The sequence below is a fragment of the Dermacentor andersoni genome, chromosome 4, assembly GCF_023375885.2.
Source record: "Dermacentor andersoni chromosome 4, qqDerAnde1_hic_scaffold, whole genome shotgun sequence".
NCBI lineage: Eukaryota > Metazoa > Arthropoda > Arachnida > Ixodida > Ixodidae > Dermacentor > Dermacentor andersoni.
The window spans coordinates 186,919,880-186,937,217 of NC_092817.1; the positions used below are offsets into that span (position 1 = coordinate 186,919,880).

At 47.7% G+C, this 17,338-nt stretch overlaps 1 protein-coding gene across 1 annotated transcript in view; it reads left to right on the plus strand.

The window, feature by feature from the left end:
- Window positions 1-5,695: 5,695 nt before the first annotated feature.
- Window positions 5,696-17,338, plus strand: part of LOC126530457 (luciferin 4-monooxygenase-like) — a 66,782-nt gene continuing 55,139 nt past the window's right edge. The window contains exons 1-2 of the mRNA XM_050177738.3: window positions 5,696-5,936; window positions 9,230-9,398. Of these exons, the coding sequence (XP_050033695.2) occupies window positions 5,701-5,936; window positions 9,230-9,398 (405 nt within the window). The 5' untranslated portion in view covers window positions 5,696-5,700. The remainder of the gene's footprint in view (window positions 5,937-9,229; window positions 9,399-17,338) is intronic.

A 17,338-nucleotide genomic window follows, 5' to 3' on the forward strand; every position in this document is an offset into this window, starting at 1 on the left:
TAAGCCAGAAGTTCCGTGATTTATCGGGAACTTTCTTCCTTTAGCATTACCACCTCATTAACTGTTGGCAATTTCACGTAGCTGTTCCCGCTGTCGTAGGCCTCAGTGAGGAAAAAGGACAAGAAAATCGGTTAGATGCGTATATATTATGGTGGACGCCTTGAATCGATCGGAGTAATCAGAAGGTTTTTCAGGACGTATAGATCTTGTATAGACAACACCACAGTCAATCCATTGGCTGAAAAACATATTGTTGTTCCTTTTTTTTTCTCTGTGAAAGGACACAAGTCCTACACAGCATTGTATAGCCCGTAACTACGAACGAAACACGTACGGGTTTCTCAGCAAAAAAAGATAAATATTCGAAACAGGGGAATTTCAGCCATGGAAGCTGGCAGTCTGCAGAACTTTCAGCTATTGGATTGAAAAAAAATCTTCCTTTAAACATTAGAAGACGGCTCATCTGGGTGTTATGTCTCATCCCGCAGACACTTAAATTTTGCTGCTTGCTGTAGATACATTTATTCCACTATAACAGAACAGGGAAGTTAGATTGCGCGAACCATGTAGCAGCACAGCGAATGGACGCTGACAACGAAATCACACAGGTGTGGTGTTTCAATGATGCTTTAATGATGAGACAGAGAAAATGAACTTGAATTAAAAGGATGGCTCTGTTCAGTGGTATAAGCAGGGGTGACGTGCAATGGCGGGGATCATGCAACAAACGAAGAAATATAAAAGGAACTACGCGTTCATAACCTGCCGGTCAAGGGGCCCTCGCGCAACAACTACCTTAAAGAGTTGCTAGTTCGCTGGGTATTGGCCAGAGGGGCTGTCATGGTCCTTGCCTCCAGTGAGGTATTGTCGCGTTCCTCGTGTTTATTCCTATCATGAGCCCTACATTAGGTGTCTCACAGTCGGACGAGCACCGACGTCGTGCATACCGCATGGCACTGGCGGTTGCATCGCGTTCGGCCCTGTCTGCTCCTATTCCTCGTTGTCCAGGAGTTGCCTCTGATGATGACCTCGCCTATTCCTTGAAGCGGCATACGCGTCTTAATTGAGTGCGGTGAGTGCTGCGCCCGTCCTGGCCTCCTGCGCGAGGACATGCGCGCCCCAAGGATTGTGCAAAGGATGCACATTTGTGTGGCGCCTTCACCTTCAGCTGCTGTTTTGCTTGTAGATTCAGGCTCTGCTCCTCCGCGTCCGGACGCACATGAGTGATAGGGACTGGGTCCAGGGGCGATGTGTGGCAAAATAACAGCTCGCTCACTGCACTGCGGGCCGCACCATCACCGATGCTGCCTGACTGTCTTTGGGTCCATTCTACTCGCATGCCTCTGCAATAAGTCCAGCGAAGGAATACGCATGCGACCTTGATATCATGCGGCCACGTTCTGCATCTAGGTGTGCCCGTAAGTGCTTTGACGGGGTCCAACAAGTCTGTCATATGTCAACTCTTTGCTTCAGTGGTCTCCGCAATTTTTTCAGCCTTTCCCGTCAGCCTCTCTATGGCACACAAAGGACGGCCTGGAGTTCAAGTGCTTCAACTGTCGATTCTTACTGGTGTTGGCGGATCCGGATATTTTGCTGCTCACCACCCACTGCCAGCGCAGCTCGGGAGTTGGTAGGATCCCAGGCCGCATCTGTGAAGAGGACATTTTCTGTCAGGTCAGCCCGTTCTACGAGTTTGGCTAAATAAGCGCCGTGATGCTTGTTCGTCTGCCGGCAAGTCGCAGGATTTGTGGCTCAAACCTGCACATCGTCCCAAGGAACGACACCAAGAGGCACTTTCACCTTGTCCGACAAATCTGCTGCTGCCCAGAGTGTGTGTAGCGGCGACGGCGGTCATGTCCCTCGTTGCGTCCCAAGATGTTTTTCTTCAGTGGAGTAAGTCCCACGTACCTGTCCAGGTCCCCCACTCGTTTGTGGTCGGGAAGACCCGTGATCACTCGAAGACATTCCAGGTGCATCCTTTCGAGCTTTTTGTGTTGCGCTTTGGTGAGGACAAAGCATATGTCACCGTAACGAGCCATGAACCTAAGCACTGCCGACGTCAAAGCGCGAGCTGTATGGGTGCCAGCTCGTTCGAGCTTCTGCTATATGCGTTTCATGACATGTAGAAGTTTCTCCCACGCATGCTCCAGTTGTTTGAGCCGAGTAACCGCCCTTCCGGACTCGTGAATTGGAACGCCGAGTACTCTGACGTGGCGTTCCGGAGATGTTTCAAGTTTTTGGCTAGCTATACTTCGTTTGAGACATCAGGTGCAATGCTTTGGAAGCTAAAGACTCTTTGCAGTGGCTGCGACCGCACTTAGAAATAGTTCGATGTGTCTTTACGGCAATTCTGTAGAACTGTTATGTATATAGGCTCAGTACTGAATGAGAAGTGTTTAAATCTGTATAAGCAAACAAGCTGTGGTATACGGCTAGTAACGTGTCACTTTAGCCTAATTTGGTTTTCGCTGCTTTTCAGGTTTGATCTTTGTGTACAGCCCGTTGCCGCAGCCTCACATGCACGCTCGCGTGAGCAAACGCTGTTAGCGAGCAGCGAAGCGTAGACGGAAAGCGCTCAGTGATACACACATTACCGTGACCGAACTTCTTGCGTAGCTTCCACAACGTTGCACCTTATGTCCGAAACGGAGCATAGGTAAAGCTCCACTTCTTCCTTTTTATGAGCTGTGTCACCGGGGAAAACTTACTTTGTTTTTATCTGGAGACCCCATTTCATGCCTGTTTCTTTGAAATTATGCGTTGAGGTGTCGAGTGCATTCCGCATTGCTCTAGTTGCCATTTCTGCTGTCTTCATAGGGCCGCCAGGTTCCATCCAGAATGTCACGTCATCTGCATATGTAGTGACTCGGATGCCGTGAGCCTTTCGTAGATGCACAGCCAGCCCTTGCATGACGAGCAAACAGCGCAGGCTGTAAAACTGCGCCCCGAGGAACGCCTACATTGTTCGTCAATGTCCTCGGATATGTCTTACCACTCGGATATGTCTTACCATGGATGTCGAGTGTTCGATGCTCCAGAAAGGATTTAACGATGCTTCCAATTGGCATTCCCGGGACGCTTCTTCGAGTGCCGAGATTACGGCTTCGTGCGTCAGGCTGTCTAATGCTTCACGTAGATCCGCTGACGACCAGGTTGCCAGGAAGCTTCTGCCTGCCCCGTCGCTTCCTGCTACAACGGCCGTACAACATCGTTTGCGCGTTTCCCTGATTTTGGAACAGGGCTCGCCACAGACTGCTTCCACTCGGTGGGAATTTCGCCTGTTTTAGAACTTGTGACAGGCCTGCAGAACGCACTACATATGTCCGCCTACGTTGATGCCAGTTTCATAGACTTCTCAAAAACTTTGGAGCGTGTTCCACATAATCGACTAATGGTAAAAATACGCAATCTGCATCTCGACGAGAGAACGACTGCTTAGATCGAATAATTTCTAAACAGGTGGTGTAAGTAAGTGAAACTTAACGATTACATATCTAATCCAGCACGTGTAACATCAGGGGTGCCTCATGGTATTGTGATGGGTCCTCATCTCTTTTTAGTAAGCATCAATGACATAGCACCTAACATAAATTCGTCAGTTCATCTTTTCGCGGACGATTGTGTTATTTATAAGAAAATAATTTGCACGGCCGACGTCGCAGCACTACAATCTAATCGCTCAAGGTTAAAGGAATGATGCAGTAATTGCAGCCGTATCTGTCTGTCCTCGTTGTACATACAGTCTTCGCACGCTATATGTATGCAGTGTTCTTTCGAATGTATTAATGATCAGTGTTTAATGGCTATTTAACCAAATGTTCTACACTAGTCTTGAATGTCATCATCATCAGCCTGCTTTGCGTACACTGCAGGACGAAGGCCTCTCCCTGCGATCTCCAGTAACCCCTGTCCTGCGCCAACCGATTTCAACTAGCGCCCGCGAATTTGCTAATTTCATCGCTCCACCTTGCCTTCTGCAATCCTTGACTGCGTGTCCCTTCTCTTGATACCCATTCTGTAACCCTAATGGTCGGACCGTTATCTAACCGGCGCATTACATGAGCTGCCCAGCTCCATTTCTTTCTCTTAATGTCAATTACAATATCGGCTGTACCCTTTTGCTCTATGATCCAAACCACTCTCTTTCTGTCTCTTAACGTTACGCCTAGCAATCTTTGTTGCATCGCTCTTTGCGTGGTTCTTAACATTTTCTGAAGCTTCTTTGTCTGTCTCCAGTCTCTACCACATATGTCAGCACTGGTAAAATGCACTGATTGTACACCTTCTTTTTCAATGATAATGGTAAGCTTCCAGTCAGGAGATGACAATGTCTGCCGTATGCGATTAAACCCATTTTTATTTATTCTTTTGTTAGTTTCCTTCTCATGATCAGAGTTTCCTGTGATTAATCGACCTAAATAAACGTACTCCTTCACAGACTCTAGAGGCTGACTGGCGATCTTGAACTCTAGTTCCCTCGCCCCACTATTCATCATTATCTCTGTCTTCTGTGTATTAATATTCAACCCCATTTGAATATTCACTCTCTCTCTCTCTGTTAAAGTCCTCAATCATTTGTTGTAATTTGTCTGCATTGTTGCTGAATACAACAGTGTCATCGGCAAACCTAAGGTTGCTGAGATATTCGCTGTCAATCCTTGCTTCTAAGCCTTCCTAGTTTTAAAAGCTTGAATACTTCTTCCAAGCACGCAGTGAAGAGCATTGGAGAGATTGTGTCTTCCTGTCTGACGCCTTTCTTTTGTAGGTATCTTCCTGCTTTTTTTGTGTAAAATTAAAGTAACTGTGGAACCTTTGTAGATATCTTCCAAGGCATTTACGTAAGTAGTCTGGACTCCTTGATTACGTAATGCCTCTATGACTGTTGATATCTGCTGGTAAAAACTCAACCAAATACGATACCAGTCTTGAATGCATTCGGTTAATTTTTTTAACGATGGTAATCTGAACACCTTGATTCAAATCAACATGCTGTTTCCTTTTTCTTGTTTTGTCGTTAGTATTCTAGTCTTCGATTTATATTGTTTATAAATGATATTTGTGTACACACCTGAAATCCCCCCCCCCCTAAGTAATGCCCACTAGGGCCTTTAGCATATTGAAATAAATAAATAAATAACCAAACTTTGTTGAGCTGTTGATTTAACTGTTGTTTTCCTGGTTTGCAGGGGGTTCAGCAGCAACACCCAGGCAATAAAATCTTTGCCCGGAGCACCTTTAGCTTTGACGAAATTAAAAGCCGTGATCAGTTCTTGCATAAAAAAAGGCGATTCGGTAACCTTGTCCGACGTGGGAAGCATGCGATTTTTTTAGGATCAGCTGGTTAGCATGGGGTGGTAAGAGTTGTTGAAAGAAGAAAGTGTGCGGCGCCTTCACTTCAACGTCACAGTCTGAACACCCAGTAGCTAGCATTACATTCTATGGCTGTGTTGCACTGCTTTCACCTTCCTGACATGCCCTTCAAAGTGAACCGCACCCTCTGTGTCGTCAAACGAGGCACAGTGGTCGCACCATCGTTCTCGGTCAAGTTATCAAACATCACAAATACACATGCACGACATTTTTCTCAGCCAATAACCCGGTTGGACCTATCCCATGATAGCACTCTTTTGAGGTTGTACTATTCGAGATTTCCCACGTAGCCAGAAAGAAAAGTTCGAAAATACGGACGAATAATTTGCTATGGCACTGAAGTATATTGTCCTTCAAAACCAGGGATACCTCGCCACTGGGGCGGCGAAAGGCTTTGTATCGACATTGACGTTTCTGGACATGGATGAGACGGAGTTCCAGAAAACAACGTTGGACGACCCACGAGAATGCGTCCTCTGCATCCTGTACACGTCAGGCACCACTGGTCTGCCCAAGGGTGTCGAGGTGACGCACTACGCTTTACTGGCAAACCTTGGAATGTCAAGGTATTCATCTTCAATCTGCGCGACTATGATTCGCGGTCTCGTGCACTTTATCTTTCATTGAAATAATTTTTCTTAGAGTGGTTACGCTTCGTGACAGATAAAACCAATTTTACTGCATTGCATGTTCAGACGTTGCCGTCCTTTTAAAAAGTGCAGCTTATTGGATTTGAAGCTGGTTAGGGATGATGAAAAGTGTCCAATCCGTTTCCTTCACAGTGCCATCGAATGGATTCATACATTGCCCTCATTTTTATGATTTTTGCTAACTTTGCAATATTCTCTATTCGTTAAGCAAGGAAACTACGCGAGAACATAGCACCACTTACTCTCTTAGCATGCGACAACATACGTTTTGTGTGAGGTTGTGACGCCTGTACAGGTCTAGAAACATCAAGTTTTGTTCTTTTTGTTGCATTGATTAGTCATCTGTTGTATCTTCTTGAAGAAAAGTGTTTATTATTGTGTTTTTGATTTTTATATTAAATGTTGAGCGAAACCATACAACTCTTGCGGCTGATTCTGTGGTGATGTCCCATGCCGGCCTTATGTTTAATCGCACTTCAAGTGCACCACGTGTCAAATAATATATTGCGCTGTTTAGGTATCTGGAAGCGCTGCATCGAACACTTTTAATACGAAAGCATTATACGGCCCCTTACGCGAAAATCCGTCGGCGCGACCGAATGAGGGCACCAAAAGTGGCCGACGGCCCAAAGAGTAAAAACACGTCCAAATATCCACGGATTGACGTCAAAATTTTCAGGGAGTTCCCTAAACAAAATAATTTGACGACGTTGAAAATAAAATTTCGTAAATTTCGGGCTGGGTGGGAATTGATCGCGGGCTTCCGGGGTGCGAGACGCTTTCCCTACGCCACGGTGGCTCCACGGTTCTGGCTGGCTAGAGGTGTGGTCTAGTGCGTGAGTCATTGGGCACGGGATGGCGCAGCCAGTGCAGGGGAGGTGGTGTCATGTCATCAGTCTATAACGTGGGTGCGTTCAGAGCACTCCTAGGTATAAAAAGGATACGATGCTTTACCATTCCCACCCCTCGCCTGGGCAGTCTTGCGCGTCCCTGCCGAATTTCGTGATAATTAAATATACCGAAATCGAGTGTTTGGGCTAAATTAAGTGAGTTCACACGCCACCATAAGTCTGTATAACATGTTATGCAGGTGTTCGCCCTCATAAAACGCGTTGGTATGGTTCAATCTTGCTTCTTGAGAAGATATTTTATCACTTGCAAATGAATTTCTACGGGCGCCTTTGCCGCAATACCAAGGAATTTTAACGCGAAGGAACAAATCCGATGATGTGTAAAAAATCGCCGGTTGGAGATAATGTTTTCTGCACCTTGGGCCCGAATATTCAGAGAAGCGGACACAAGTTGCTCGTGAAACCCAAACATCAAGTAATTACAACAAATTCAGTACTTACCCTCCTAATTAATTACTTTCGGCACATATTGCCATATATGATTTCTAGAAGGTGAGTTTGCAAGGAATATTCATTATTGAAACGATATAACGAAACGCTATAAACTAAGGATATGTTACCATAGCAACTCACCCAACTTTCTATTCTTTTGCAAGGCGTATTGACTTGCAATGAATTTCCAGAATGAAACCACTTGGGAGACATACACAATGAAAGTCGCCGTAAAAATGCACGAGAGTAACAGGAACGCCCCTGTATGTCGTTCCTCACCTTAAGAAATAATATTTCGAAACTCGGTTCATCCGGAAACTTCATTTCAAATGCCAAGGTACTGCAAGCTTACCAGATACAATTCGTAAATTCCAATAATTGCCGTGAGGTAAATAATTAGGAAGGTGACTAGCAAGTTTTTGTTAGTAAGGTGTATATTTGCTTAGATATTTCCCATTTGTAATGTCCGCCTCTTAGGAATAATTCAGCTCGAGGACGAGAAGTACGTTATGTGCCACAAACAAATTTAAAAACTAACAATTAAAAAAATTAACAATTAAAAAAATGATCACCACGTGTAAGAACCTCTTAGCGAAGTCATAAAAGGTCAGTTTTATTTTTCCTGTTTGCCCTCGAAGTTTATTTTTCGCTTACACATCCGGCAAAATAATGCTATAATTTTGAACTAGACCTAATTAAGCCAGAGATGTCGAAAACTCTTGAGGATATATGCCGCCCCGCCGTTATTTACTTAATTTTCAAATAAATCTCGAATTCTGTTTTGCCAAGGGAGTCAAGTGACAAGCGAAATTAGGTGTTTGAAGGGATGAGCTAGCTTATCAGTTTGAAAATAAGCTCCACGCAACCAACCTATATTACCTATGCAGTATAGGTTCAGTAGGTGAGCCGCGTGACCATCCTGTATTCAGGGGGCCTCGGGGGACTCTGCACCCTAATGCCACATCACCCGTAACAAAATTCTATGCTGCGCACCCTTCACGCGCTAGAGGCGCAGCCGTCGTGCAAGTGCCTGGCACCTGGCGCGGAGGCGCGTTGGTGCAATCATTGGTGCAAATATTGTGAACACGGAGCCGCTGACTCCTCTGCGCAGTTACTCCTCCTTTCGCACTGCGAACGTGCTTCGACCAAGGAAGGTGAGCGTCATGCGCTAGAACACCCAGGTCTAAGCCGCGCTACTCTAATCGAACTAAAGAAAAGGAGCGAGGACGTTTAGCTCGCAAACGCGCCCATATAGAGCCGCTGCATAACGCTTCGCACCACGATAATTCTCTTCAAGGGAGTTTTGGCCGTAACTTTTGTGATAATAAATATATATTCGGCATCGGTACACGTGTGTGTAAGCTTGCTGCCGGAAGTGAAATCTATCGCGCGAGGTACGCATATTCTGATCGTTCGAGTGCGTGTACAAGTTTTGTGAATAGGGAGTCGTATAGATTGCCAAACATTCTTGTTTTCCCTACCCGCATGCTTCCTAATATGTGCTCTGCGCACCTATCTCCACTACAAGAGAAACACTTGGGCGAGTTGGTGGTGCTCTATGTTTCGGAAATTAACAGCGCAAGACAGACGAGGACGAAGCAAAAGAAGAACACAACGCTGATGCTGACTCACAACTGAAGATTTATTTTTCGTCTGTTTTGCGCTGTTAATTTCCGAAACATGAAGCACCTATCTCCATTTCTTTTCTGCTGTAGTCTATGAATCTACGCGCTGTCTGAATATATCGAATTGAGGTACTTAGTCAATTTGAATTTCACTGCTGCTTATTTTTAAAGTCGGAGCGGAAATGTCTTGACCACTCGCATTTCGAATTAACAGAAAGTTCGCATACTCGCTGCATTTCAGGTGGACTTTCCCTCACGACAACTCGGACGTGCTACTTTCGCCAACACCCATCACGCATGGCTCCGGCTTGTTGTTCATCACATTTAGCGTCCTGTTGGGCACGAAGACTGTAGTGATGCCTCCGAACGCCAGCTTCCAAAGCGTAATTAGTTCGGCCAGCAAGCACAAGGTGAGCGATTCGGACGTTTCCGTTGTGCGTACAAAGTTTGCTTCTCAGAAAAACGAATACGAGCTATGCGGGTTCAAATGCCCACCAGCACTGCAGAAATTCCCAGGGGTTGTTTGCATTGAAAATTTTGAGGGCGCTTAAGGTTCTCGTTTAAGAGTGGAACGCTTCCCGGCTACTGCAGCTTGTGTAAACGTAATGTTCGCCGGGAGGAAGAGGAGGAGCAGCAGGAGGAACTTTATTATTGCAGAAACCGTTGCGCGGTTTATTCCTGGGTGGTTCCCTCTGACAGGGCTCCACTGGCGATCGCGGCTCGCCGGGCCTGGTCGAGGGTCGCCAGTTGGCTTCCCAGGTCCAGTTCGGAGAGTCTCGCCTCCCAAGACCACGTAGTGAGTGTGTGTGTTGTGACTCGTGGCGAAATTGCGTCGCCCGGACGGTCGGTGCATTCGTGTATTATGTGCGCGAGTGTCGCTATGTGGTTGCTACACCAGGCACATGTTCGGGACGTATAACTGTCTGGGGAGAGTGCGTGTAGACGAGACAAATGTGGGTATGTGTTAGTTTGCAGGTGGCGCCAGTCCCTTGCCTGGAGTTTATTGAGAGCTTTGTGTGGGGGAGCGTATTGCGTTCTTCCGAGCCGTTGGTCCTGTAGTATTTGTTGACCTGTCGTTAATAACTCGTGGGTCGCTCGTCGGTCTGTCGGGGGCTGAAGAACGGTGTGGTCTGCCGCTCGGCTAGTGAGACCTCGAGCTGCGCAGTCCGCCTCTTTGTTGCCCCGCAGGCCTTCGTGCCCGGGACACCAGACGATACCGTGGGTCCATTCTAGTGTGCGACCCAGGATTCGAATGGCTTGTATAGGGAGTGTACCATTCATGTATAAACGACACGCCGCTTGTGAGTCCGTAAGGACGCGGGCGGACCTTCCCTTGCTCTCGGCGTCGCGAAGTGCGAGAGCGTTTGCTGATGCTTCTGCTGCTGCGCTGCATGTGGCGCGGATGGAGGCTGAGGCTACCAGGTTCCCCTGATTGACAACGGCGAGTGTGTATTTGGACCCGCAACGTGGCGACGAGGGATACGGGCTAGCGTCCGTGTAGTACGTATCCGGGTCTCTGAAACAGCGTTTGTGCAACATGCGGGCACGCGCTACTCTTCTTTCTTGATTGTGGGTGGGGTCCATGTTCTTGGGGATAGGGTCTACTACAATGTTGTCTCTAATATGGTTAGGCAAGAGTTGTGTTTCTTCTTTGCAGTACTGAGGTGTCACCGGGTACCCTAGCCGTTGAAGAAGGTGTCTTCCCTGTTGAGTCTTGTTGAGCGTGGCACTTGCTAGCTCCTCAAAGGTGTTGTATATGCCTAGCGCTAGTAATTTCTTTGTGCTTGTGCTTGACGGTAGCTGCAAGGCCGTTTTGTACGCCGTTCTTATAAGAATGTCCATGCGCTCTGTCTCGCTTTAGCGCTTCACTTGATACGGTAGTGCGTACGTGACACGGCTGATGACCAGGGCTTGTACCAGTCTTAAGATTTCGTCCTCTGTTAAACCGTCTTTGCTTCGCGCTACTCTGGCGATGAGTGATGCGGTGCTTCTTATAACGTGATTTAATTTCTCTGAGGCTAGCTTTATGCCGTTGTTTTCCTGGACGTGCATACCTAGTATGCGTGCGGTCGGGACGCGCTTTATAGGTTACCCGGCAATCTCGACATGTATTGGCGGGGCTCGATGTTCCTTATTTGGCTTAGGCCGGACTTGAAGGTACTCCGACTTGTGTGGGGGCACACCTCATTCCTGCTGTGGTTAGGTATGACTCGATGTATCCGATAGCTGTGAGTAATGTGTTTTCTCTGTCGCCGTATGAACCCTTGTTTGCCCATAGAGTGATATCGTCGGCATAGAAGGCACATCCGAGTTTTGGGATATTTTCCAGTTGTAAGTTTCCAGTTTGGGATATTTTCCAGTTCCAGTTGTAAAGCAAGTTTTCTAAGTGCGATGTTGAAGTGCAAAGGAGATATTATTGATCCTTGCGAAGTACCCTTCTGCGGTAGATCATATATGTCCGATTGTAGACCTGCTATGCCGATGCGGGCTTTGCGGTGGCTGAGAAAAGCGACGACATAATGGTATACTCGCTCTCCGCATCCTGTGGCGGCGAGGCCATCTAGGATGGTTTCGTGTGCTATATTATCAAATGCTTTTTCTACGTCGAGGGCTAGGAGTATGTTGTTGTTGCTGCCCGGTTGTGGGTTGAGGACCTCTTCCTTGAGGAGGAGGAAGACATCCTGTGCTGACATGCCTTTCCGAAATCCGTACATGCAATTGGGGTGTAGTCCATGTTCTTCTAGTGTTGTTCTATTCGAGTGAGTACAATTCGTTCAAGAAGCTTGCCTAGACAAGACGTGAGCGAGATCGGTCGTAATTGATCGAGCCTGCGTGGTTTTCCTGGTTTGGGTATAAGGACTATGTGAGCTGTAGTCCATTCCTCGGGTAATGTTCCGCCTGGTGTCCATATTTCTTTGTTCAGCTGCTTCGTAAAGGCTCGCAGGGTTTCATCGCTTAGGTTTCTCAAGATGGCGTTGGTGATCCCGTCGGGACCCGGTGCCGTGTCTTTCTTGAAGCTCTGTGCTGCCGCGTATACCTCCGCATACGTGATGGGTGCATCAAGTATGTCGTTCGGAGCTCCCGGATATTGAGGGTATGGTTTCGGATGCCCGGTCCGGATTTTCGTGTATGTTTGCTGGAGTTCCTTTATGAATTCATCCTGGGTTCCCGGATATTCGCCAACGAGTTTTTGTGGGGTTGTGTTTGTTTCTGTTTTCGTATTTGAAGGATCGATGATGCTGCGGAGTATGTTCCACGTCTTTTTGGTGCTTAGCGTGCCTTTAAGCGAATCGCAGAACGTGCGCCAATTGTCCCTGTGAACCTTCAGGGCATAATCGCTGGCCTGTTTAGTGACCTTTGAAATCCTAAGTCTAAGTTTGCGATTTAGCTTCTGTTTGCGCCATCTTCTTGTGAGGCCTCTGCATGCTTCCCATAAGTGTATGAGATGGTTGTCGATTGCCGGCGTGTCGGTATCGGTTTGGTACACTTTAGTGTTGGCGTCATATAGTTCTTTGATGCGTTGGGCCCACTCCTTGATCGTGGTTAAGCGGCCTTGATGTTCCGGGAAGGGCAGACTTGTATCTAAATCGAGCTGTTGCCTCTCCCTAAACTTAGGCCAATATGTAATTTTGGCCTTCCCTAGGGGTCGACGTACTGTGGCCGAGGCGCTGGTGATTTCGATAATGTTGTGATCACTACCGAGCGAGTCGTCTAGGACCCTCCAGCTTGTTCCCACGGTATCGTTGGTGATGGTGAGATCAGGAGTCGTGTCCCTGCTGGCGCTGCTGCCTATTCGAGTAGGCGTACCTGGTACAGTAATTAGTGTGTATTCGTGGCGCTCTATGGCTTCTAGGAGCTTGGCGCCCTTGGTGCCTGCTTTCGAGTAGCCCCATGTGTTGTGCTTTGCGTTGAAATCTCCGGTTATAATTAGGCGATCGCGGTGCTCCAGCATTCCCTGTAGGTGCCGGAACAATGACGCGGAGTCAGCCTTTCTGTCGCTGGGGGACTGTATACGTTGCATACGACTTGTTTAGTTCTCCCCTTCTTGACAGGCCATATCGTGGTGATGAGATGTGGGATTTCCTCACCAGGGAGCACTGTCACGGTTGTTGCCAAATCTTTGCGGACGAGCGTGGCCACCCTACGGTAGTTGGGGTCGTACTGTATTTTATACCCCATAATTGGCTTCGGTTGCTCTCCCGCCTCTTGAAGGCAGATAATATCCGGGGGTACCTTGCCGCCTGCACATATAGCGAGAGGGATGCATGCTTGCTTTTAATGTACCTACAGTTCCAAGACCAGATCATGATGCTTTCGCTTTCCATTTGAGGTTTACGGGCCATGATGGGACTTAGAAGCTATTGTGCTGTCTGTGTCGGAAGTTAGCATGCTACCGTCATCTGTCTGAGAGCGCATTTTACTTGGGTTTACGCTTGGGTTCATTGGTTAGGGATTCGTTAACTTATTTCTTTAATTCTTGGAATTCCGCAAACAACTGTTGAAATTGTTGCTGTATTTGTTGTATTATTTGTTGTTGTGATTGTTGCAGTGCATGTTGCAATTGGTCCTGGGTTACCAGGTTGCTCCCAGACGGTGAGTGCGCCTGAGGCTGCTTTGGCTGTGTTGTTTGGGGGGAGGGGGGCGGTTGTGATTCTAGTGGCGGATGTCCGGTGAGAGTGCTTAGCTGTGGTAATTGAGATTGTGGCGGTCGCTCACAGGTCGCAGCATGTGCCAATTCAAGCATGGCCACTCTTTTCATTAACGTATCGATTTTGTGCTCGTAGTCGGTTAAACGCTGTTTTTGCTGTCTATTTTCCTCAGTGACTCTCTGGTGTTCTGGATTTTGTGCGATCGGCGTGGATGTGTTTCGTGGCTTGGGAGAGACGACTTCTGCCCAGCTTACCTCGTGTGAAGGCTTCTGCTTCCTTGCCGGAGGCGACGGGTTCCTTTTGGGTGTCGGTGGTGCCCGATGCTCGCGGCTCGCTGACCGAGAGCGGGAGCAGGATTGGGAGCGGGAGCGTTGCTCGGTATTGACCGGCCGGCCGCGAATGTCCGCACTGTAGGTCTCTTCTTCGTCTTCCGAGGCGAACCATCGTGGGGCTTTCGACATCATCGGTGCTGACGATGTTGTGGGTCGGGGTCGAACCGGTTTGAGTCGCTGTTTGCACGAGTGGTCACCGGTTGGGTGGGCCTCCCCGCGCGAGGCGCAGTTTATCTCGCATTTGTGTCCGTCGGTTGGATTAAGCAGTCCGCACAATCTACAGATGGGCCTGTCTGGGTTCGGGCACACGTCGGTACGGTGGCCCTTTTCCCTGCAGATCTTGCAGACTTGGAGCGTCGGTCTAAATGGATAGCAACGGAGTTCACCTCCGTAGTAGTACACAAATCGTGGTAGATGGGGACCAATAAAGGTCAGCGCTGGAGTTTGAGTGGCACCGATCATCCTGGCTGTAAGGATTTCCACGCCTTGTGTTCTCACTCTGAGATGGGCCATGAGGGTTTCGGTAGTTGTGTGCAACGGTATTCCATGTACCACTCCTCTGAGGATCCATTCTCCTTGGGCGGTGTATGCGCGCACAGCGTGACTATGCCGCTAAGTGTTAAGGTGTGGATGTGTCTTGCTTTTTCGGCGACCTCTTCATACTGAGTCGATCGGATGGCTATGTTGGATCCCGGGTTGGTTCTCAGAATGAATTTGTCGTCCGTGAACGTGTTGCAACACGCGTTGATGATCGCTCGTGCAAGTGTATGAGTGAGCACGTTTCTTAATGGTAGTCCTTTATTTGGACGAATGATTATATTGTAGTCATTTTTCGGAAGCGGTGGAGGTCTAGCGACTCTCCGCGTTGTTGATGTCTTAGTAGTAGTTGCGGGGTCTTGGGGCTTTACACTACCGCGTCGCCTCTCCAAGGCTTCTTGCTTGCGTTGCTTTTGTGTTCGTACTGATTGCCAATTGAGATCTTCTCTCACGGTGTTATGGTACAGAGTTTCTTGGCTCACCGGTTCGGTAGTCTGGTCCATGCGTTCTTCTGCGAGTCCATCGGAAGTTGTATGGAGCGGTCAACGATCGTAGTCGCTTCGTTCACCATGGTTAGGCCAAGTGCCGTCGCGGAAATCCCCGTCGGCGAAGCGAGTGGCTGCCGCCGCTGGTTAGGGTTAGCGGCTCACCCGTGGTGACGAAACTTTCAGGAATCCTCCTGGGGTCCTCGGTGGTCGGATTTCCACGGGAGTGGTGTCGATGTGGTCCTTATAACGTTAGGAAACACCATCAAAAACTCACGAAACTACGGAGCCCGACGCGAGCCGGTGTTGACACTGTGGTCTTCTTCTTCCGCCATCTGTTCGCCGAGAAATGCTGGCGGCGAACGCGACGCACGAAGGCGAGCATTCGCGTTCATTTTTTGATGGTGTGCAAAGAACTGTAGGGGCCGCGCTGCTCCTGCTAAGACAGACCGCAAACAGCAGCTTGAAAACACTGTCGCGTTAAAAGGCGTTTGCGTTTCAGTTTTCGTGTAGCAGAATTATGTATTCTCGTATATTCAGATTACACTATGACGCGATCAAGTCTGTAGGTTATGTGTAAGTCGTACTTGGCGATTTTTCTGCGTATTTTACCTTGAGAAATTCAGTTAGTTTAGTAGTTTCCTTGTTCCACATAGAGGGCTCATGTGGTTGGCTATGCGGGACGAATGGCCGAAGCGGCGTACAACGCAGGAGACACGACGTCGTCGCCGGGTTTTTTTTTTTTTTTTTTTCGACACGGGGTCCTTAGCGCTATCGGGTGACTCCTAATCGCAAAAGAAAGTGCCATTGTATGCTCCGCAGCGCTTCTTTGGCAAGTTCAACGCAGCTACTTATTATTCCTATAATAATGCATGCCCATAAGGTTTGGTAGAATGAAAGCACGAGCAAAATGTAACACACCCGCCGTGGTTGCTCAGTGGCTATGGTGTTGGGCTGCTGAGCACGAGGTCGCGGGATCGAATCCCGGCCATCCCGGCCACGGCGGCCGCATTTCGATGGAGGCGAAAACACCCGTGTACTTAGATTTAGGTGCACGTTAAAGAACTCCAGGTGGTCGAAATGTCCGGAGTCCTCCACTACGGCGTGCCTCATAATCAGAAAGTAGTTTTGGCACGTAAAACCCCATAATTTATATAAAATGTAACACGGATAAAGCAATTCTTAGGGCGTAAATTTTGTTTGTAGACTGTGTAAAGTTAGCAAGTGATTAGATGTTGGACGTCAAAGATGACGGAATAAGGAATATGATAAGTAAGCTCGCGTGTACTTCTTGTGTGCTGATACCCGGGCAATACTATTTGTAAAAAGAGTGTGCGCTATACTGATGCGATGTCATTTCTATAGACACTCCTGTGGAATTTTTGCCGTAGTAATCACTGTCAGCGTTGGTGTGGTGGTCCAAAAATGTTCGCGATATTCTAGATATATACCATTTTATTGAAACACCAAAGTTACTCCGACCAGGTTTAAGGAGTTGACAGATTTGTTTGTCAGAATTTCGATAACAGCAGAGCTCAAAGAGCCGCTATAAAGAGTTTTATTCGCATTGTATATCTCTTAATATAAAGCAATAAAAATATTAAAAATGACATTTCGACTCACGATCTACAAATGATAAAAATTCACTGGTACTGGCGGCAGTGCTCCTTACGAATCTAATATTTCACCGGACGCTCACTAATGCCGATGGATTCCCGTCGGTCTTATCTCACCCAGCGTCGAGGATGGATGCATGGATGCTGGGTGGGTTCCGCCACCAAGCTATTGGTTTTATTTTACCTAATATCCTTTCTATGTATTGAAAAGAAAGAAGGTAGGTGGGCAGGCCTCGAGGTGCGACCCCTGCAGCGCCACTAGCGGCCCTCACGAAGCTAACCTTCTCCGACGGATGGCTCATGGACATCTGAGAAGGGCGCGTTTCCCAGGGCACGCTTCCTTCTAGCCAGCAGAAGTTTGTCGCGTGCTGTTTTCAAGCCATGCCGCACCCGCGTACAGTTACAACACCGTGCGAAGCAATCCTAAACGTCGCTACCGCTGTAAATATTTCGCCCTTCCGGTTAAACTTTCAGTTTTGTTTACGCAATTCAATATACCAGACATATACAGCACCACGTGATACCCTAGATCTGTAATAGACACAAAACTAATCTAAGAGATGCTGTTGGCGCTGAAAGTGCAACCCTGTTCTTATAAAATGCCGCAGAGCAATACCCGAACACTTTCAATGGAAACCTCCGTAAGCGTACTACGTTTCGTCCTCCAGCATATGCGCTCTTATACTTAATTTCAAATATCCACACTGCTACTTGAGTAAAAAACACATATT